The sequence below is a fragment of the Lepeophtheirus salmonis genome, chromosome 8 (assembly GCF_016086655.4).
Source record: "Lepeophtheirus salmonis chromosome 8, UVic_Lsal_1.4, whole genome shotgun sequence".
Lineage (NCBI taxonomy): Eukaryota > Metazoa > Arthropoda > Copepoda > Siphonostomatoida > Caligidae > Lepeophtheirus > Lepeophtheirus salmonis.
In genome coordinates, this window is record NC_052138.2 from 8,125,423 (window position 1) to 8,150,085 (window position 24,663).

The 24,663-nt window shown below is 30.8% G+C and overlaps 1 protein-coding gene across 2 annotated transcripts in view; it reads right to left on the reverse strand.

Moving 5' to 3' along the window:
* Positions 1–22,178: 22,178 nt before the first annotated feature.
* LOC121123364 (lachesin) overlaps positions 22,179–24,663 on the reverse strand; it is a 66,341-nt gene continuing 63,856 nt past the window's right edge. Inside the window, exons 2-6 of one of the 2 annotated variants that reach the window (XM_040718483.2) lie at positions 23,240–23,427; positions 23,052–23,174; positions 22,847–22,988; positions 22,458–22,748; positions 22,179–22,396 (exon numbers count right to left, since the gene is read on the reverse strand). In XM_040718483.2, the coding sequence (XP_040574417.1) occupies positions 22,293–22,396; positions 22,458–22,748; positions 22,847–22,988; positions 23,052–23,174; positions 23,240–23,427 (848 nt within the window). In that variant the 3' untranslated portion in view covers positions 22,179–22,292. Of the gene's footprint in view, positions 22,397–22,457; positions 22,749–22,822; positions 22,989–23,051; positions 23,175–23,239; positions 23,428–24,663 lie in introns of both variants that reach the window. The other variant, XM_040718482.2, reaches the window with a different exon arrangement.

A 24,663-nucleotide genomic window follows, 5' to 3' on the forward strand; every position in this document is an offset into this window, starting at 1 on the left:
TCCCAGAATATCAATAAAGGTAACGAGTAGGTATAGCAATTCTTCTTTTTTTATTGTTGTGACTAAATTTTTTCCTATTCGTAACCCGATCTGACTTGCAAAAAATAAAATAGTGAGTACTAATTTTGAGTAGATTATATATAATCTATTAAATTAAATTTATATTAAGAAATAATTCAGTGCTGGATTTCCTGTTGGTGTGAAACCCGGGATATCTCACATCGTTATAGTTATTCATTATTGAATTACCTTATTTTAATCGATATCATATAATGTAAAGTATATTTCATCTTTGAAAATCTATAAGTGAAAATAACAAAATTTATGTTGTAGCTTTTTAGTGGTGTATTTTACTTGCCTATCATTGCATTGGTAAACGATCCATCACTAATCAAAATGATATTTCTTCATCTTTAAGACTTCAGAACTCTTAGTTGGATTGAGTTACAACAACGATATTTTATTTCTTATTGACAATGCTATCAATGATACCATATATAAAATTACTGATAAATCCCTTTCTTTTTGTAAATTTCACATTGAATATTTATTACAAGGTGCAACAACAACGTCCTTTTTACAAAAAGCAATAAAACAAGTTTTATAAATCATAAAACTTTTATTTTTGTTTAACAATGATAGTTTACATTTAAAGTTACAGTTTTGAAAATCAACTACATAAGGTACATTCCCCCATTGTTCAGACACTGAATTAACCGAATTTCAGTCTTTTAATACCCTGTGATTTTGTCATTTTTTGGTTTATCTATAAATAGTTTTTTATGAAGAGGTTGAAGAGGGATAATTAATTATATTTACAAAAAGATACAAAATTTAACTGATAACATGTTGTCTATTTTATCCTGTTAATAATTAATTTTTTGCTATTTCAAACAGATATTAGAAACGATAGGTTTTCCGGAATGCATCCGGTTTCAATTAACCTATTTGAACAAACTGCACCAATTTAGAATTATTACATAGCATTGGATTTGATAAGATTAGTCTTAGTTATTTAACAACATTATTTGTAGAGATATCTGCGTTCAAATAACTTTACAAATCTTAAATTATGTAAATGAATTAAAAAATATTTTTTTTATATTAGAAATTAAAGTAATTTACAAATTTTAGTAAGTCGCACCAATAATAAGTCAATAGTTGAATTCCAATTAATTTGATTTTGTACAATATTATGTAAAACAAATTTTTAGCAATATTTATTTTGGAAAACAAAATCAAATTCCTCAGTACTTTATCATATATTAGCAACAGATGCTTTTCCAAGAAATCTTAAGAATCCTGCCTCTAGAAAGGAAATTATTATTTACAGCCTGATTGCCATGCAATATAAAAAAAGTAAATTATGTATCTGCACCCTTACTATTTGATAAAATATTCATTCAAGCATATACCGGGTGTTAGAAAAGTCATTAGCTAGTTTGATTTTGCTACAAACAGCAATTTGCTACATATCAGACTGGGGTTGTATAAGAAAATCTTAAAAATACTTTTGATGAATATGAAGAGTATTAATTATGAATTTGATTTCAAGCAGCTTCAATTACATCTTCCAGACTAGTCCGGTGATATCATTAAGTATTCGGGCCAGTCCCGTCTTAGGACCGGTCCTATTGGGCCTTAACACCATCGGTCTTTGGGACCAGTCCTTGGAATTTTTCATAAAGATATCGATGGTTTATTTAGCCAAATACGATTATTGCACATATTTTGCAAAAAATAATGGGTTTTTTTTCATTATAATTCGGACGTATTATATTGTTACTTAGTTATATAATTTATTCTATCTGTTACTTGGGGGAATAATTTAAAAGGAGGAAAAACACACTGATTGAAATCACAAGGAATCTATTTTACCTTCTTTAAGGGCCGACAAATGGGACTGGATGAGACGGAACTGGATTGGATTGTGGTCTTCGTTCCTAAATGAGGGCCGACACAACACTGTACAAGACGAGGTCAGAAGGCAGTACAAACAGTGTAGTGCGTCTTAGAAACTATTTTTGACTTGTGTAATTGGTATAATCTGTAAGTTAAGGCGTCATTTTGTAATGAATAATGACATAAAAAATATTTGTAAATTTACCACCATGAGTAGTACCCTTTCATTTCGAAAAGTTATTTATAAATTTGTATTTTGCAGGAATAATTAGATATTCTTATATTTCGAATATTAATAATAACTAACTACTTGATTACTTGATGATTAGTTTTTCTAAAGATATTTTCGACAAGTTCGATTAATTTACAAAAAAAAAAATTAGAATGCTCTGGCGGACTTAACAGACTTTGGGCTCGATATGCCAACATATTGAATAGTCCAAAGGATTCAAATCAGTGGACTGGGGAGGCCAAAAGTCTTTAGGGTAGAAATTAAAATTTTCTTTGTTCCAATTTTATTTGACTACCACTTCTGAGGCTTTTTCCATCCTCAATAACCATTCAGACCTGTACACTGTCTAACGTTTCATCTTCAGTCCTTTAACAATGTCAGAGTTCCTATGGCCGGCACAGACCAATGCAGCAGTATCTACCCTTTCTTCTTCTATGGTTATTGAAAATTACCATATAGCATTGTTTGTCCATTTTTTTCGTGGGCTAATAAATCCTGCTTCAGCTGATAAAAATGGAAAATTTGATTGCATCTTTTTCTGCTATGTATTCTGTCCAGTTTTATCTAAGAAAAAACTCTTTATATTCATGCAGATACCTCACAAAAACTTCATTTAGACACAAATGCATTCAAGACTTGTTGATCTCATAAATTACAACACTTTAACGTTTGTATATTCACTAATATTTTATTCTTTTCATTCATACAAAATGAGAGCAACAAAAAATATCAATAAATAAGTCTTATAAAAGACATGTTATTACTTTTTTTTTACATTCGTTATTGCTATTAGTTTTTTTATAAAGTCACGTTATTATTTAGGAAATGCTATATACATCTTATGTAACGTATTTAGTTATATAGATTGAATGGTATAGTCTATCATACATAGAAAGTATGTGACATCATAATCAAAGGCATATGGTGTCCCCATAAAGTGCGCGAACACTTTGCTGAACGGACACATTGTCGAATAAACACCTTGCCGAAAAAATATTATATATTTTGTATGATGATTCATATTAGTATACCATGTAATTTTGGGTTCATGGTAATTTTTCGCCAAACAATTTCACCACCGGTAATTTTCCGCAGGAAATTTTTCCTCGAAGAGATTTTGACGCATGACATACCAATCAGATTCATTAAATAGCCAGAAAAAGAAGAAAAAAGGAAATAATATCAGTATGAGTTACATATAATTTATTAACCATTGATTAATGAATTTTGTGGTCAGCCCTGTTTTTACAAATTTCGAATTTTACGATGGTGGTCCGAAAAGTTTCCGAACTCAACGTGAAGAGAGCAGCACTCGTAAATAAAAGCTAGTCACACCTATATATATAAAATCCATTGAAAGTTACTAAAAATTGTTTAGCTATTTTGAATGCATGGTTGGCATCTCTGTAACCTGTCCCGTCTTTTACTTGGCGGGAAGAGTGTGTAGTTACAAAGAGACTATGTCGAAAAAAAAATCAAAAAATTGAAAAATCCCATTAACTTACTAAACGACTTATACGTAATAACTGCGCCTCCAAAATGGCTGAAACTTTGTGGAGTTACTGTCATCAGATACTAGATAGATGTTACTCGCTTTTATATACTTGGATCTGTCGTCCTTTCGCTCTTGTTACTGCTGTTATCACAATGAAGTAGCCAGAAACTTTTTAGAGGTTTTAAGCCCCCCCAACTAATATGTAACTATCTAACTAATATGACAAAAAATAAAAAGTGTGTCAACCTTTCCCTCTCTCTCTTCGTACGTAGCGTAATCCTGCTTTCATTTTTTATTCTTCCCTTAAAGGAAGGATTTTTTTTTATTCCCTTTACACCCTCTGATTGACTTGAATGACAAACTAGTTATACATGTCTCCGTCACTCAAGAATTTATAATAGTCTAATTTTTTGTGTTTATTATTTCAATTTGTAAAATATAAGTTAGTAATATATCAATTATAACCGTTTTCTTCTACAACTTTTTTTGTCTTCAGCAAGCTCTTCATTTCATTTAATATTATGAAATACAAATCATTAAATAGAATGATGAAGGAAATTTGTGTTATAAAAATATATGATCACATAAATATATATTTTACCTTAAAATTAATTTCCCGGTTTTATTACCTCTTTATTCTTCTTACAGACACTAAAATATAAACTTATATTTAAAAATAAAATCTTTGTTGCTACAATATAATATTTTTTAAATTTAACTTACTTAAAAATTACCTTCAAAAATCACCAAAACAACAACTATTAAAAAAAAGACAACTCAGTTCCTAGTTTATTTTTTGTACTTCTTACATCTATGAATAATTAATTAGCCTATGAGTAATTTCATAACGAAGTCAGATTGATGGAAAATATTGAATTCAACATCAGGTTAAAAGCGGTGTATCTAGCGGCAGATGATTTGAAGAAAGTCCTCATATGTCGTTCGACAATTTCCTTATCTTCTGTATGCTGTTGAGCAACAAATGATTTACATTTACTGATAGCTACACGAATTGTTTTTATCTCATCTGAATTCTCCTTCCTGCTTTAGTTGGAAAAGCGATTAGCACAAATGCTTCCAAGATCTGGGATATAAAATCAAGAGTATGTTTGGAATAAATTAATATAAAATATTTAACAATTTTCAGAACTGAACAGTGAACAACGGCCTGTTTGATATTGTTATTCGTCCACAATCAAAAAGAAAAACTAAACAAAGTGGTCGATGTCTGAATATATGGCAGGTGAGATTTTGGGCATCATTGATGCATTTCAAAATAAAAAATAATATTCTTTTCTCTAAATCAACTTTGAAGTGGCAAAAAAAGGAGACATCGTCTGATAAAAAAAATTATTTTAGGAATTTACTTTTTAGACGGATTTTCAACCACGAGTATGGGTAAAATTCTACTACCAAACCTTTCCCCCCTTTTTGTAAAAATAATAAAAAAAAGTTTAGGTGCTGAATTTTACGTACATTCGTCGTTGTGAAAATACTCCTAAGGTAAGAAACACTACGATAACTTTAAGTATTTCTAATAAAAGCAGTGTATATTTTATGGTGGTTGTTAAATAAAAAATCTCTTCATTTCTTTTTAGGTTCAAAAATTAGCTCGAAATTTTTCTATCAAATAGGAGAAAAATTTGGGAAAAGACGTTAAAAGTACGATTGTGGATAAATTAATGAATAATATAGTTGGATTCGATGTAAAATTCTCCTGTTAGGTCAAGTTTAAAATTTCGATTGTTTAACTCGAATCGAGTTCAAGTAAGGTGATGATTATCATATTTTACTAGAGTTTTTTAAATCGAGTACGAGTTTGCTGTCAAAAAATAACATAAACAAGATAATTTAGTTTGCTTATTAACATATTACGTATATAAGATAAAAATACTCCTTGGCCCTTGGCATGTGCAGTTAAAACTGTCAGTTACAAACTAAAAGAGTATGGTGGGCCTTAAAACCATTTTTAACTTGTATAATTGCTATAATCCGTAGGTTATGGCGTCATTCTTATCCTTTGTTATGGTTTATTACATAAAAAATATTTGTAAATTTGGGAAATAATCTTTAATTTGCAATTCTGATTCTTATGTATTACTGGTATTTAACCATTAATTACTTTTCCAATTTACGAAAAAAATAGTCCCCATTAAATTAAGGAATTTTTAATTTTTTTTTTTTCCTTCCCCCCCCAATATATTATCCTTTGGACCCCCCCCCCATCAAAAAATGTTACTATTTAAAATATTAAAGAATTAAAATCATTACAATTTTGTTTAATCGTCCCATCACAGGTAATCAGTAAATGACATCATTTTTCTAAGGAGAAAAAAAAGTACTCAAAGTAGGCAATGAGTATAGCTACTTACTTATAAATACATACTTGTTTATGTCAAATAATAAAAAATTAAAAATTCAGTTATTTTTCTGCATAACTACCTTACTCAAGGATTGCAAATCATTACTCATTAGTGTGGATGTCCTTTTTGTATTAAAAAGAACTATGTTTATATATTAGAAAAGTAAAAACGTTTGTTCCGTGTGCTTTTTCTTCTTTCTTGTTCATTATTCCATAGGTTGTGGTCTTGTAATCTTCTCCCTATAAATTAAGCATGCTTACCTAGCTTTGGTGTAAATCGTTTTAAAATCCATAATCAAATAAATATGTATGCATTTAGGTATATATAATTTTCTTACATTAATGCTATTTTTTTGGTAGATGGTTTGGGTGCAGTAATTCATTTTCCACCCAAAGTCAAACAAAAAGGTAGCTAATGTTAACAAGCATCTCAATTAGTATTACACCCCTCTTTATTTCTCTTGAATTTTCCCTTTAGAGTAATGACCTACTTGCTCTAATGTAGGGATGGGCATGTCTGAGAGCACGAGGAGGTAGAGGGAGAGAGGCATTTGGTACAACTGAATTAATATCCTTTTTTGCATTTGCTCTCTGGTATATGCTTTCGGAGGGATACTGCTATATTACTGCTATAGAGAGGATAACTTTTAACATTTATTAGGAAATGAATCCAGGAAAACTATTGTAAAGTTATATATTAAAACATATACACCTATAATTATTTAATTATGCATTTTTTTCCTAACTATACCAAACATAGGCAGCAATTTATCATACAAAACGAAATGTTAACAGCATGACAATCTATTAAAGGGTGAACAAAAAGAAACACACCAACCATTTTTCCTTTTCAAATCTCAAAACTGTTATTTTTCTTAACGTTTAGCCCGGCCTTACTCATTAGCAATGCTGTCAGTTAATAAAAGACGAAAAAATATTTGTATTTCATTTTGCTTCCTCTTTTTATTTTACATACGGACAGAGCAATTGTTTTACAACTCACAAGCATAACAGGGAGCATTGTCTGTAAACATATTTTCGTTTACTTATTGATTTTAATTTGAGCAATGATATGACAAAAACAGCTAATAATAAAAGATAAACAATAAAATTCCTCTAGTCCTGCAACCTAATATTATTATTTTAATTTACACATCAGAATGTAGTTTTTATTTCCAGTTTGAACTCTTATTAAACTTTACTTATATGCAAATTAAAATTTAAGAATCTATCTTAAATGATTATATTTTATTTTATCTATCAAAAAAAAACAATACATACAAGACCATTGTATATATGATGTTCATATTTTCTCGAGATTACAATCTTGAAAAACATTTTTATAGAACAATAATATCTAGAAAGTTGAAAAAGGATCAAAGTTTTTATTCAACATTTAAATGGAATATCTTGTAGGAAATAGAGCAATTAAAAAGTGTCATAAATTGACTTTTATGTGTTGGGGTGTTGAAAACCAGCAAGAAAATTAACATTAGGCATTGAATGGAAAGTAACGAAAGGTTTAAGTAGGCATTTGTTTACTGCATAACACGTTTGGTGTGGAAGTTATTTAACATGTTCCTCCCTGCTGGACTGTTACCCCCACATGAAATATCAAACTTTGTTTACCATGAGTAGTTATTGCCTATAATAATTAGTATAATCTCATCTAACAAATTAAAAACTTTTTTTACTATTATATTAACATCTTTGAATTCAAAATCTAAAATAGTAGTTGGAAATCATAATGTTAAATTTGTTAAACTTTATATAAGAACTAAATTGATTTTAAATTATTATAATATCATCAACCAAAACCATTCTTATGCATGGATTGGAAGTAAAACGTGGAATGTTAATTTTCTCATTTATATAGGAAGGTTTAGTGAGTATTTTTTGACATTCTGCTTCATCCATCTTTTCATCCATTTATAATAAAGATTTGAATGAGCAAAATTATAAAAGGCAACGCATCTCAAATCTTGTAGATGCTGAAGTTGAGGTGGATAGGATTATGAACATTGAGAAGTACTCCATGAGCCTGGTTTTCAAGGTGGCCCAGATGAAGAATGATAGAGAAGATCACTCCAGGAAAGCAAGAAGTGCAAAATTTAAAGAAGTATCTGGAGTTCTTCTTCACCTTGGTGAAGAAGATCAAGGATTACCCCACCAAATCGACGTATCACCTCTCCAACGACTTTTCCGTAGCTACTACGACTATCAGACGGGTCGTGAAGAGTGACTTGGTATTACCATCATACACGAAGATCTTAGCCACTTTTTGACAAGTCACGCAGGTCATGAGGCTTAAGAGACAAAGAGGCACATCAATCTGACCCTACTTCGTTAGATTTGAACCCGCTGGACTTTGCTGTATGTGGCACTTTTGAGAGAGAAACCAACAAAGCTCCACACACAAATATGGTCTAACCAAAGGCCGTTATAGTGGTGGCCAGGGACAACTTGTCTGATGAATTTGACATCAACTCCTGCAAGGCATTCCGACGTCGTGTATAGTCTATGACTGATGCTAAAGGTGACCTAATTTACAAAGGCGTTGTTTACAAATGTTGTTTAAAAAGTTATTATAATTCTTTCATTATTGAGGAGAGAACAACTAAGTATGAAGGTTTACCACGAGTTTGTATGTTTATGAATAATAGAGAATAACTCTGAGGAATTATGAGGGTAAAGTCTTGGTCGGAACAGGAGTAATTCGAGCCTAAGTCCTTCCTTGGTACAGTGTGTGACTTTTGTTTATTTCCTCACAGCTTCTTGCAGCTAATTTAATCAAACGTAATGACAGCTAAGCTGCTCAAAAATTCTTCATATTGTCACCGTTACCATGTTGATTTTTGGTTTCTTTTATTTTTAGTATTTGAAAAATGCTTACAATTTACATGCCTAATTATAAAGACCAATGGAAGAGAAATCAATTCATGAAAACAAAAATATCAAGCGTAAATTTTCATTTTAGTTTGATAATACAATTAAATAATTTATTCCTAGATCCATATTCTGACATGATTTTTTCTAAACATCTCTGGACGTCCAGATTGAAATTAAGAGCGTGGACTGAAAAAATATTATTTTTTCGCGTCTCTCTTTTGTTTTTGTCAAATTTTCTTCTTAACAAAATTAATGACACGGAACCGAATCAAGAACAAATTTTAATATAAGACCGGTCCAAACTGAAGTTGGTACAAATAAGCTAAAATTATAAGAGAGTCAGACCTATTAAAGATTTCCAAACGGAGCTCCAATAATAATATATGACATTAAGCATTGGATATTTCACTGTATATGCATCGTCTTTTATTTAGTTTAATGTAAAATTTCCATATTTTAATTGTATCTTTATAAAAAGGGATCAAATCAAAATTCAATTCAATCTAAAATCGCAGGGATTCAATTTCTGATTTTGTTTTTTCTTGTTTTTCCTCTTAAAATTGTTTTGCCCTTTTTACATATTTTATCATAAACACCTGGTAGTACACGGCATTGCCCGAAATTATTAGGCGTTGACGAACAGAAAACCTTTGTTTCAATAAGATAAAAGATAACTCCCCGGTAAATTTATTGTTTTACGCACCGTTTTTCATGAGTATATTAACATGGAGCTACTCAATACTTAGAAGTTCCCTCCTCAAGATTGAAATCATATTAATATCTTGATAATTTTTTGAAATGTCAAAAGTTAAATCAGTCAGTACGTCAGTTTCTTGAGTGATTCCTTGGTGAGCATTAGCTACACACGCTCGTCAACAAACTTTATCTAAAGTTGCATTCATTATTAGTTATAATCTAGGCTCCCAAAACGATGATGTCACATAAAAACGCTCTGTAGGTTGGTTACTTGGACTCAAAAATTATGCATTAGAGATCTGCCGTTATAGTTACAAATGTAATTTCCTTATAATTTTCAAAAACTATCACAAAAATACAGATCTGTAAGATACTAACGGAAAAGATGTTAGTTTTTGGACAGCAACTGTCGACTTTTCCTCCTCTCTATTAATTTTCACCGTGCATGGTTTCGTTGTAGTTTGAGTAAATGAATACTATTAATTCTACTTTCATTTGGTAGAAAAATAATAAATAGATATTCCTTTAGTTATATCCTTTATTACTTCACTCATCACTGATGGTTTTTTTATTATTATACATTCCTTAATATTCAATAGAATTAATAAAACATTAGATACCAAAGAAAAATAACTTTTTTTATCGAAAACTAAATTATTCTTATAGCTTCAATTAGCAGTAATGATATTTTTCAATAGTGAAGTAGATAGTTTAAATCAAATTGAATTCAAAATTAGAAAGTTGTCAAAATCTTTAAGGTACAAATATACAACTAAATATATAAGTAATAGGAACTGGTAGAAACCCAAAACTTGCAATTACATCACTACATTTCGAAAAAAGTCTTCAAGAAACACAAGATTCAAGTAGACAAAGGAGAACTAAAGGCCACAATTTGGATATAGTAAAGTTATTTGTGTCGTATAAGAACGCTTTAAATGTTCTGGATTATCCCAATTTATCCAAATTTATTGAAAAATATACTAGAAAAACTAATCCAGCTTGATGGATCGTTAACAACTTGGTTGCGTAAATATATCAAGGAATTATGTATAGAATAAAAGAAGATGTGGAAGAAAAGGATATTTTCGTTGAACTAGATGAGACAAGAGATCATCAAGCAATTTTGATTGGAACTTTGGATGGCTATTCCTGTAGGAAACCTTACCTTATCACCTTGATTGATATTTGAGATTGCAAACGCGAACAATGTAAAAAATCATCGTCTTAACCTCAGTTTATAAGTTATTGGGAGAAGATTTTGTGCGGTGTAGACTTAAAATTTTTATCACTGATACCGCCTCATTTTCTCTCAAAGCAGGAGAAGATCTTTAAACAAATGTCCCGGAATTGTTTCACATTACATGTGTTGCTCATGGATTACATTTGGTTGCAGATATGGTTCAACAAAATTTTCTTCTAACGAACCAACTAATTTGCAATGTGAAGTAGATGTTTTGAATTTTGGTAGAAGAAAGCGAGTATTAAATACTTCATACGAAATTCCACTCCCTCCATCACCAATTATTAAAAAAAATAAGGAGCTTGGTTAAAAGCTGTTGAGTACAACTACGATCACTTCGACGTCTTCAGAGAATATATAAATAGCCTTGATAAAGATTTGGCAGCAACCAGAAGAGCACAACAAGTAATTAATATTGATTCCATACGAGAAGAAATGTATCTTCCGTCAAATATAAATAAATAAATAATTTAAGTTAAAGTTATATTCTAAATGGTACTCTTCCAATTGGGTTGGAATCGATATTTACTTCGTACTCTTGATCTAGCAACTGTTACCATTGCACCACGGTCCCATGTAGCTTTTATATCTTTGAAATAATTAGCATTGACATTCAATACATCGATGGGTAATTTATTTAAATCAAATTTTTGAATAGAGTTTTCTTTAATACAGTTGTACACTCTAGCATAGTGGAGTCTCTTACCACATCTTGTGCATTCGACGCTTTTTGTAAAGGAAATTTTCCAATTCTTATGAAGAAATTGGAAACCATATTGAAACCAAACACACAATCTTTCTTGGCTCTTGTTCCACGATCTCCTACGACTTTGACTTCTTCTTTTTTTATATATATTGACTCCACTTGACTTTGTATTTGCGTTATTACACTTTTATACTAAATCATTTGGATTATTTTGATTATTCTTTGCTGCTTCTAGTGCTCTCCATTAATATATCCTTCAGATATTTTATTTGCGGAATCAAATAAACTTATTTTTGCTTCTCCATACTTCCAGACTTCGCTCAATTTGATCTCCATATTTGACATCATCCTTGAATGTTCTTCAAAATAGGAGTTATACTTGCATTGCAGGTCTAACAATGCTCTTTAAGTACTACCGACTCTTGTATTTAATGATGGGTTCGATTTTTTCAAATTAACATACAATATATTTTGCCTTGCATAATTTACAAAATATCATATACATTTATACAAAAATTATAATATTAAAAATATATACAACACTCCCCTTAGAATAATATATTTTCTTGGGGCCTACACACTACCATTACCTCATTGCATAATATGATACTTAACTTCTTCTTTTGTAGGTATAAGTAGTTGGAATATTAAGGGGAAACCCAAATTTAAGACTATTCCTCCCCTTAGATTGTCGAGATAGATTTGTCTTTATCTAAATGGTTTTACGTCCCCATGTAAGGAATGAACATCTACAGCCTCATGGAAAAATTGTAATAATTTGCATTTAATTGACTCACATTCTATTTACGTTTTGTTATCTACACCTGGTATATTGATATTTGTTACCTATTTTTTATCTTATGATAATTAATACTATTTGTACATACAATAAATTTTAATTAATTTTAAGACATTTCCTAGATAATATTACTTGATTGAATAGTACCAAGTTAGAGTCATATTTTGGTAAGGGCAAGCTTCTATGTGTATTAAATTTACAAATAAGTTGTAATGATAAAATTCATAATTGAGATATTTTAAAAGTATGATCGAAATTACCCGTCGGACATCAAGTATGATTTATGAATAAGGGGTTGTTCATGTCGGAAAGAAAAAGAAAGCATAATTATAAGTTAATAGCAATAAAAACTCTTTTTCCATTCTTATTAAGGAAACCAGTGAACTACAGGATGTCAAAATGGGACCAACAAATCAAATAATATACTGTCTACAAAAAAATAAAATCGTCCATTGCCGAGTTTGTTTATACAATGAAACAAAGTGAAGGTCTTGGAATGCCTGCAGGCTAAAACCTACACTTATTATTGTTAGTTAAGCTTTAAAAAACGAAAAAGATTATTAAAACTTTTCCCATTAAGGTTTGGCCTTAAAAGCCTTTCTTAATCAAGTTTTTAGGGTTTAAGTACGATTCAGTGCCATATTTCGACAAGAAAGAACTATATAGATGAAAACCAAAGTAAATAAAAAATTCATACAAACATTTCAGCATTTGAAAAATGAATTATTTATTACTTTATATTGATTACAATTAATAAAAAATGTCTATAACCACTAAAAAATTGAGTAAAATGAAAGTCCTTAATTAGAAGCCAATATTTTTTTTATTTTTTCTTCAATTCCTTCATATTCTAACTGAAGTTATAAAATAGACCTTACATTTTAATTTTAAAAAGATTGCAAAGTACAAATTCATCATGCCCTTCTCGTAGAAGCACTTGTCACTATCGGTATAAAACTTGGACAATCAATTTTCATAGGCCTCTATCGAGGGCAAATTTATACTCCTGAGCGCATTGGCCATAGACAGGAACAATTTATAGTCACACGGTCCCAGGTCCACGCTGTAGGATGGATGCATAAGAAATTCCCATCCGAGCTCAAGGAACTTCTGGGTCATCATCTAATATGTGTGCAGCTTGGTGTTGTCTTGATGATGTCTTGATGTCTCGTATTCAACAACACTGGCTATGCTGTAAAATAGCCAGCTTCAAACGGTCGAGTTGTTCATAGTAGAGGGCAGAATTGAACTGGAAAAAAATCGCCGGCACTACTGTTGTGCAACAGAAACCGAAAGAATATCTACCCCGTATACACAGCAAATTCTCTTTTTCCCTTTCAGGTAGTAAAAATGTAAAATATGGCAAATTTCTTCCTTTGAGACCTCCTTACTTGACGCACAATAATTCACGATTGAACCAACCAAACGCATTACTGTCAGAAAAGCATTTGTAGTATACCCTCACACCTTCACAACACCTCATCCTATGATTCGATGCGACCAATAATGAACAAAATATACTTAGTTAAAATAGAAAGGGATGGTAAATATAAAATTACTTTTCCCTATCTTATATCAATATATCTTACCCTAAAACCTATTTAAATATGTTATTACATCGTTATACAATCTTATTTCCATAGTGTACACATTAAATAAACAATTAAAATGGAGAAAACATAAGTGGTTTCTCTAATTATTCTACTTTAAACGTATCTATTTAAACAAAAAAAAAACACACTCCAAAATCCATATTTCAATTGGATTTTTAGTACACATAACATAGATTTAATTCAAGTATAACTGTTTATCATGGAGATCAAGTAGTTTTCAATTCAAATGTACCCTCTTTTGCATCGATTTGAATATAAATTTTTTAGTACTTCATGAGAAATTGCATTCCAAATTGTTAAATGCAAGAATTCAAGCTTTCCTTGTCTTTCAAAACAAGGATCTATGTATATCATGTGGAAGTTTTGATTTTTTACATGTCCTAACTAAAGAATAAAATGAATAATTTAGAGTACTTGAGATGAGGATAATGTAATCATTGAAACTTTCATTGATGGTCTGTATATTTATGGTGTAATTTTTGACCATTTTGAAGTAAAATTAGTACTTAGTATTTTGTGGCACATTATGAAGTTCAAAGGCCCAGAGTTTCATTATTGCATTTACACAATAACCTGATAATAAAAATAGATCAAAATGAAATAATAAACTCAACTAATAGTTGGTTATTATAATTACTATTGTTGTATCTAATCTATATAAATAAATAAAAGTTTGCCTTGAGGATTGTATGTTAGCCGTATCGTCAATTACATTAACTTAAGAAATACCAAAGTAGCAACGAGAGTGTGTAGCTAATGTTCTGGTGTAACTTTTATGGGCGACAATAAGAACATTGCATTATAACATGATTCATCATCAAATATGTTCATATTTTTTTGGAAAAGTGTCTGTTCGGCAAATAGTTCATTCGGCAAAGTGGCTTTCTGCATGGTCACTTTTTGGAAAAGTGTCTTTGGATGCAAAATTCAACCTTAGATAAAGTGACAACTATTGAAAAAAAAGGAACATTGTCTTGTGTAACATTTGATAAAAAATCGGGACCCTTTAAATTATTCAAAACAAGCTGTACAATATTTTTAGCAGATAATCCAAATACTGAAAAATATAGAAAGTACCTTTTTTAACTCATACCATCACATCTACAAGAAACCTTTAAAATGGCCGTTTTGACATAAAAACAAATTGTCTTGAAACTGAAATGGAATGTACCACACTAAAAATGACCTGTGAGGTAGTGATGTGTAGTATTTCAGTTCAGTGCACTATTAGGAACGCCCCTTATAGGTTCTGAGGGTTTGATGGGACCGGTCCTAAACATTTGGTACTTGGAATTTTTCCTAAATAGGTCGATGGTTTGTTAAATCGAATAAGATATATGAGATATCTATTAATATCATTGCACAATTCTAGCAAAAAATATTGATGTTTTCAATATAAAACGAACATACTATATTTTTACTTAGTAATATAAATTATTCTATTATAGAACGGAATAATTAAAAAGGAAAAACGACTCTCAATGACTTTACAAGATATTGATTTTACCTTTTTTTAAGAACCGACAAATTTGATTGGACTAGACTGGACTGCGGTCCTTGGTCCTAAACAAGAGTAAACGAGAGTCCATATCTATATTTGTAAAGCAACGTTAATCGATGCCTAAAAACTCTGAGTAATGCCGGATACTCCGACTAGTTAAAAATAATCCTTATAAAAGTTACAACTTGTACAGAAATCGCAGCTTTAATTGTATTCTATAAGTAGAACAGAGCAAGAGTACAGTCATTTTTACTACTAACTTACAAAAAAAAACCACTTTGTTTTTTTAAGTAGTCATCATCAAATTTTAAAACTCTCTAGCTATTAAATTATACAAGGTGCATGATAAGAAATGATGACCCAAGCAATGAAATATTGACCCGTTTGTAACTTTTTGATATATCCATTTCTCTCAATGAAATTTCTCAAAATTGTTCATAAACTCATAAATTTACCAAATTCAATTAAAAAGTTTAATTAGAACTTCAACACAATATCGGAAGCTAAGACATACCTTCACAATTTGTCACCCGGATATGAGTTTCTCTCCTTCGTAATGTCTGCCTTTAGTGAGCTGAAGTTATGGTCCTTTTTCTTAAGGACCCAGAATAATAAAACGGATTCAAATTTGGCAATAAGGGGACTGTTACAAAAATATTGAACAAGATTTTTAAAAAATTCCATATTTACTTCAAGATTAGTATCAAATTAGTCTAAAAAAAATAAAATGACAAATAAAACAATCTTCAAAGGACTAAATACTTGTGTTGAGACTCGTTCCAGCACCGATTTTTTTTTTTCAGTTCGGTCTTAAGTGATTTTTTCTAGACCAATTTTTCGGGACGACTGCGCACCGATTTTTTTCGGTATCACTTTGTAGACCAATTTTGATTCGGTCTCACTTAATGGACCGATTTTTATTCGGTCTCAATAGATGGACAGATTTTTTCGGCCTCATATATTATGCAATACCTTTTTTTTTCCAGATCAACTGTCATTCATTTTTTTCAAAAAAAAATCTCAAAAGTAAACGATAAGTTCTAGAACAAATATTGTATGCATATATGAGACGGTGGGAGCAAAATTAATCCGAACTATCTCTGTTTTAACTTCGTATAATGTCATTGTCCTTGAAAAAACAATTAACTACACCAAACTAGGCCTAAGTTTTCCTTTGGACCGATCTAGACCGAACTTTTTCATTGGACAGATCTAGACCGAATTTTTAAAGGAGACCGGTTAAGACCAAGCTTTTTTGTTGAACCGAACTAATTTGGTCCAACAAAAAATATAACGTTCTCAGACCGGTCTAGGATTTCCAAACCGAAACCCAACACTACTACGTACCTTAAGTTTAAATCACTAATCAGTAGAGTTGGGTAGTATGTAATGATAAAACTACCTTTAAAAGTAAGAAAAGGAAAAACAGTTGTTGAGTGTGCTCTTTGTTGTTTTTTGTTCATTATTTAATCGCTTGTCGTGATGCAAACTTCTCCCTCTGAAGTATCCATTATTGGCAATCTTTGGTGTTAATTATTAATTCCTTATTATAATAAATAAATATGTATATAAAAATAATTATAATATTTTCCATACATTAATACTAGTTTAAATGTAGAAAGTTCTCCTCTTTATAGAAGTAATTCATTTTCTACCCAATCATATAACAGGCAGCTGATATTAACAAGTGTCTTAATTGAGGTGTACCATATTTCTAGCATTTGCCACCTCCTCGTCCTTTTTTCTTAATTAGAAACTACAACTCAACTCTACAAATCAGTATAAAATAACTCTGATTTATTTTTACAACCTCACAAACGAATGATAATAGAATCCCGGTTGATCGGAAAAGTACTATCTAAACAAAAATACCAACAATTAATGTTTAGTGAAAAAAACAAAATGATTGCTTGGACTGTAGGAATGGTAAAAGGTCAAAAAGATCACACTGATAAAAATAAAAGAGGGATTAAGAAATATGTCTTGGGAACGATCCAACACTACATAATAGATTTTCCATCTTTACTTCATATCAGCAGCACCAGAATGTATTTGCAATCGGAGGGGGGTATAGGGGATATTATTTAAAGGTAATGTCTTAATCATGTAACTTTAAAATCAACTTATGGTTCAAGAACCACTGTTTCATATCAATGGCGCAGAAATCATAAGGCCATCCCCCCACCACCACTTTTGCAAAAAGTTTATTGTTATCACACTATAAAAAAACCTTGTGTGGAAAAAAAAAATAATATTATCAGCTTGCCTATTTAAACAAAACGATTATTTGTTCAAATTTAGTCTCTTTCCAAAAATATTAGCTCTAAAATGTTTTTTGTCTCTTCTAAAATAAATTAATTGTCAAATTTAGGATATATAAAAAAAATATTTTGTCGAAATTGTCTAAAAAGCCAAACAGCTCTTTCCCCCCCCCCACCCAAAAAAACTTATTCAGTCTCTCTTGATGACTTCACCATTATTCAATAATAGATCATCAATGTTTATTAGTGTATACTTTTTTCCCCACTCTTATACCATACTTATTTTCATTTTTGTAACTCAACCTCGCATTGCTTTAAATATTAGTGTAAGTATATTTCTTATATCTCTCCATTTTTGATCGTGCACCCTATATTTAAATACATATTTCACGGAATTTTACAACTTAAGTATCCATAACAACTGTCCACGCTAATTAATTGTTTTTTGTATATTTAATTTTACTAATAAGGTGATTCAAAGTCTCCTAAATTTTTTGACCATTTTCATTTTGTTGTTATTTCTTCAATAAAAGAGTAGGTGAATTCTTTTGAAAGTAAAATAATATCAACATTGACAAACAAAGTATTTTGCGTGAAATTAAATATTTTTTTGTTCAAAGAGAAAGACACAAAAAAGGAGGGAAAAGGGAAATAATTAAAAGCATAAATATATTATACTATTTGACCCATCCATGGATTCTTAAATAACATTAAATACATTCTTATGAAAAGAGCACAAAGATAGGGCGCTGTGCTCACAAATGATTCCTTACACAATACACATTAGACTGTCCCCATTTTGTGGTTAATATTTTTCTCCCCCTACATAGCGACCTTTTCTCTTGGGAACAATCAAACAACTGACTCTGAGCCCGGTGTTATCACGTAAACACAAAAGTATACAATGCATTTTGTGGTACTTTGTCAAATTTTCTGCTTCTTTGGTACTAATCAGTCTTCTGAAAGTTGATTTGTTGAATTAGAATTAGCTCCTTTTAAGCTGTGAACAATTATCAACCATTTTTTGAATAATAACTCCGTGATTGGAAAGAATTGACAACTACCAACTGATTTCAATTTTCAGAGGAAAGGTTGCATGATACAATACAGGAAACGACGTGTGAGGCCTCACGGTAATTTTGTGTCCGTTCTAGAGCCGGCAAAGTGGGCAATTGGAAAAGGGTCGTTTCAGCAAAAACGGAATTTGACAAATGCCAAAATATCTTTCTACAAAGGAACACTCACAAATTTACTTACAAAGCTAAGAGAGTAAGAAAAATAACTATTTATCATTTTTAATTAAATTTCAATCAGGTATTAAAATTGTTTAAGCTTTCATGTTTGTAGTGGTACACGAAACAGTGTGATATAGGTATTAAATCCTGTCTTTAAGATCAAATGGGGGTGATTTAGTTTTTTATTTTTCCTAATTAATGCTGTCTGAGTGGAATAAATAGCAAATAAATAAATCCTAACAAAAAAAAAAAAATAACAATCACCAATTTCTTGGGGTTGACCTCCAAACGGCGTTATACATATGTTTGACTTCATTCCTTTCCGAGTGAGAAAATACTCACAGCTTAACAAGATATAATTTGCGTTCATCAAATCATCATTCCTAACACTAAGTTTATAAGTAACTTTGTGATTTTTGTAAGAACAATAAGAGAAGGCGGGAGTGAGACAATGAGATTACTGAATTAAGATCCTTGTTATTATCAACTCCCTGGTATTTTATATATATATATATATAAAGAGTGGCCCATAAAACTTTTTCCTTTTGATATCGCTTTAAAAAAATGACGGATGGGTATTTTTCAATATTTTTTTATTTATTTGAAAGCCTCGACATTCCGGTTAATGATGGACCAAAACTTCATTGATATGGTCGCCGTGGGTGGCCTTACAGTAGCCCTTTCTGTTGACCCAATTTTTCAATACATTTTCGATTGATTGAGCTTCTATAGCTGCAATGGCGGCTCAAAAGGTATTACTGTTATTAAAAGAGGAACCTTCTATACATTTAAAATAACATTAGTACATGGGAAAATATTATAATTATATCGAAAATGATATATTTTATTTTACTATGTATTTTTAAAACAATTTACACCAAATACAGGCGAGAATTCTTCTTTTGGAAGGAGATGTCAACACACTCACGACCTATAAAATAATGAATAAAAAAATTAGGGACACACGCATCAACCGGTTTTTCTTATTTAGTCGCTAAACTTAGTTTTTTTCTAAACACAGCATGAGATCACTTAAACTTTGCCAAAGTTAGTTTTTTATTGTCTCTAGCAGAAAAAGTTTTTATGTAGGAAAATGAATATTTTTACCAGCAAACGGGAGGGTTTAATCTTACATGCATTCATACACTACAAAAAGCTAGGTCAAACTTATGTTATTATAAACAACAATATAGGGATAAAGGGAGCTGTGAAATTCCATTTACAAAATATTTAAATGATCTATTTAGGACAACAAGTCCTATTTAATGTTTTCTCAATATATATGTTTTTTGCTCTTGTCATACGGGCTCTGACAATAAGCAAGGTCAAATGTAGATAAATATTTTTTTTTTTGTTATTTCATATATGAGAACTCTTGCAATAATCAAGGTCAAGTGAAGTTCACACTCTGTAAAAATATTTGATGAACATATGATTATGTACAAAAGTCAATTAAAACATAAGTTTTATAGTAATGCACTGGTCAAATTCAGTGGCAGACTTCCCAACTTAAATAATGAAAATATTCTTTCTTCTTTTATAATGAGGGGGCATTCACTAACCAAGTGGACACCTACGGATGAGGAAGTAAGGCATAAAACCAAGTTTATTCTCGTTAGGGAGAGGTGAGTCAACTTAGAAACAAGTAGACTTGAAAAATAGGACAAGATAAAATACATACTGTCATAGGTTTTTTTTTTTTTTTTTTTTGATAAAAGCGTCATTAGAGGAAATTATTTAGAAAAGGCCATAAGAAGGTCTTTCAAAAGTTCAGTTAAAAAAAAATTGAGAAGTGGCAGTGGTAGTTTTTAACGTGTATGGTGGCCCTGCCGTAGTCTTAATCAACCCATAGGCCCGGGGTTTATTTTGGAGCTTTTTGAAGGGATATATATGCCTTGTGAAGCAGCACTGGGGTTTTAAAACTGTATGGTGTACACTCCTAGTCTTAAACGACCCATGGTTTAAGAGGTTCCTTTTAAAGTATTTGGAGGAGTCTTAAATTCTTTGTAATGTGGCGGCAGTGGGTTTTAACTTGCTTGGTGGCCCTGCCGTTGAAAAAACAAGATTTGGTCCAAGGTATTATGATTTTGTTAGTAAATGACGTGAAATTTAACAAAGCAATTTTTTAGAAGCAATTCTCCGCAATTGTAAATTTCTCCGGGTCAATTTTCCGTGCACCCAAGAGGACATCTTATGCACCACTGTGTATAAATAATATTTGTTCAACACATAAATCAAAATATGGGAGAAAATTGGTTCTTAGATTGAGACCGGAAAAAAATTATCTATATATTTAGGCCAAAAAAATCGGTCCACCATTGAAAAACGATTAAATTTTGGTATACAGTCTGAGATTGCGGTTCTGGACCAACAACTTGGCACAAAAAAAAAATCTAGTTAGTCCATTCTTCCATGTAATTGGACTATCCGTCATAAGAAATTGTACACAGACTAACCCAAACTAATTAGAGTTCAATTTATCGACGTATAGAATATTAATAAAAAGAAGAATTGATGAAAAATTGACAAATGACAACGAAGTACACTATATATTTTATTCGTAGATGCATACTTCAATAGCATTGAATGTCATCAATAAACATAATATATCAAATATTTACCTTTCTTTTGACAAATCTTTAATTGAATTTACATTTTGCTTATTCTTTGAAAGCAGTTATGATTGAGTGATTGAGGATAATATGTTTATTTAAGATGAACTTTTTTTCCTTTCTAAGCCGAAACTAACGATAATAAAAACAAAAAGCCTTGCCTAAACAAAACATTGTTTAAAAAGTAATATAATACCTCAATGTTATTTCTAGTTACTTTCTTTTTCAGTCTTTGAAGAACAGGATATTTGTGTGAATGTATGTTAACGCTAGTACATAAAAGATGAAAGGTCCAATATATCTTTATGTACACTTTATATTAGAGATGTAAGGATTCATAAGTTTAACATCCTCATATAACAAATGGAAAGTCCCGTATATCAGGGGCGTCCGCAGGGGGTAGGCTGAAGGGGCAGTATCCCCCTCTCTCAAGTTATGGATTTTTTACAATTTACTAGAAAATGTAATATCTGACTTTTTGTTTCAAAAAATTTCATTTTTGAACTTTAATATATTTTTTTATTTTCCAACAAATTAACCTGCCCCACAATTACGAAAATAACAACCCTAATTTATATATAACAAAGAATACCAGAAACTGATTTATTTTATTATAAAAATACAATTAAAAATGTGTGTAAAAGTATTTATTAAAAACAAATATTATAAATATCACAAAGTTATTAAAAAATTTTTTTTTATACACCATCATAAAACAACACATTCTAAGACTGAGATTAGAGAAGTCAGAGTCGCGCTTGAAAAAGGAGAAAAAGGAACAAACAAGGCGACCAACTGAGTTTCAAACTCGATCCATATGAAGCAAGAGCCTCAGCCCCATCGTCATCAACTAGTAAATGAAAGAATACATAAATTATTTAATGAAAGAGTTATACTATTAATGGACTTACCAACAATGAGTTCGATTGATGTCGCTGCAGCTACATCCGTAATGCAAGAGTATATCCCTGCATCATCTAGCCTTACATCTTGTATGACGAGGCGTGAATGGGAGACCCCTGTGGATTTTTCATTTTCTAGTGAGATTCCGACGCGGGATTTGGGTGTGACGACAGTATTTTTATGTCTCCAGTAGAGGTTGAGGGGAGGGGATTTGAGTGGAGAAATAGAGCACTCAAGAGCCACAGACTCTCCCACTCGGATATTGAGGGCAGTTGGACCAGAAATAATGGCTTTTGGAACTAGAAAATTAAGGTAATAAAAATTTAAATTAGGTGAGGGTGGGGAAAAAGTGTGTAAAAAAACAACAACTCACGAATGTGTTGTCCCAAGTACTCACTCATCCGCCGTGGCTCTATTCCTTGTATCCATGACTTTTTACGGTCCTTTATCACGTTCAAATAAGTTTTATTGCTCACTTTGGGCTCCGTGTTGACTTGACAGTCATACCAACCTCCATCACGGATACTGACGTCTTTGATCTAGTTAACATTTTTTTTTAATGAATACAGGAAACACTAAAAATATATATTAAAAGTCCTTACCTCCAAGTTCCAATCTGTTCCCTTCAATTGAGGAACGTGTAGCACGCTGAATCGAGAGTCGGACGAAAACGTATGGAGTCCCACAGAGAGAACGCTTGTGTCCCGTCCACGAAGCCATGATACCTGCTCATCACAAATGTGGGTTCAAATACATATATTTTTTTTTTTTAAAGAAGATAAATACTCACAGTGTGCTCTCCTAAATTGTCCACAAGACAGGGCAAATGTGCTGCCTCTCCGACAGATACAGTAATATTGGGACTCACATGAAGAGTCACTGGATTCAGAGGAGCTGTTGTCATTCCGTTTCTACCATACATACTATCCTCAAAGACAGGATATTTGGCATTTGAGTTTTGCCAATCCCATGGGGATCCTTGCATCAATGAAAAGAGAGAAGAAAAAAAAACATATAAATGGCTTGTTTGTTGTTATGAATATCACAAATGAGAAAATAATAACTGGAAATGCATTTTTCAAAGTTAAAAAAGGGAATATTTTCCACAAATTATATATTTTTATTGAAATTTTCTAGCCATTATTCGAGTAGTATATATCACAGTTATCGATGATTAGGCTTAGGATTTTTTAGTGATTTTTATGTCCCAAATGAGCTAAATAAAGAGGACTGGAATATTGAAAAATGAACACCAAAATATCAAAATTGGGCAATTTGTATTTAAAGAAAAATACATTGGTATAAGTTTAATATAAAGTAATTAGTATAGATGTATATTTATCCATTTTTTAAAAATACATTTTGCACTATTATATCGACAAATCAAGATTTCGCAGAAAAATGCAAAAGCATTTTTCCATTATTGCAAAATTCAAGGGAATTATTCAACAGGCAATTTTTGCACCAAATATCCACTTTCTTTAATTGGCTATTTTGAGAATTGGGCCACTTCACATTTCGGATCATGTCATCATAAACCAGATTACATCATATAAATAGTTATACCTTTAAAAAGTAATGAAGGAAGGTTTTTGTAGGTTAATTTTACCTCAAAAAAGATCATCAAAGATCAACATAAGCTGTTGTATAATCTAACTAAAATACAAATTTTCTTCATTGATTTCATACAAGTTTAGAAAAATGAGCAATTTTTGAGCGATTGCTCACAAATACTAAGTCTATTGATGGCTTGAAGTGATTTTAGGTCTTTTTTTATATGCCATCGCTCATTTTCTAGGGCAGTATTCAACAACAAATAAAAGACAATTTAGGGGTCCTGGAGTATTGTACTATGCTCTGTGTATACCAGTAGGGAGATATTCAATGATTATATCCATTTTTATTTATTTTTATCAATTTGAAAAACGTATTTTAAAAAAAGTTTAGATTTGATGTAAAAAAGTGCGCACTATACGTTTTATAAAAAAATTTAAAAGTCGTTCTTTATAATTAAAAAAAAATACTTCTTTTTGGAGACAACTATGGAATAACTTCTGAAAAATTATGTATTCCTAAAAGTAGGTTTTTTTTCTATAAAATAGTATAATTTGACCCATATTGACTATTTTGTAGAAAAAAAAAACCTATTTTTTCAGAAAAAAATCTAAAAGACAAATTAGAAAATTTATAGCTTTAAAGGCCTTTATATAATCA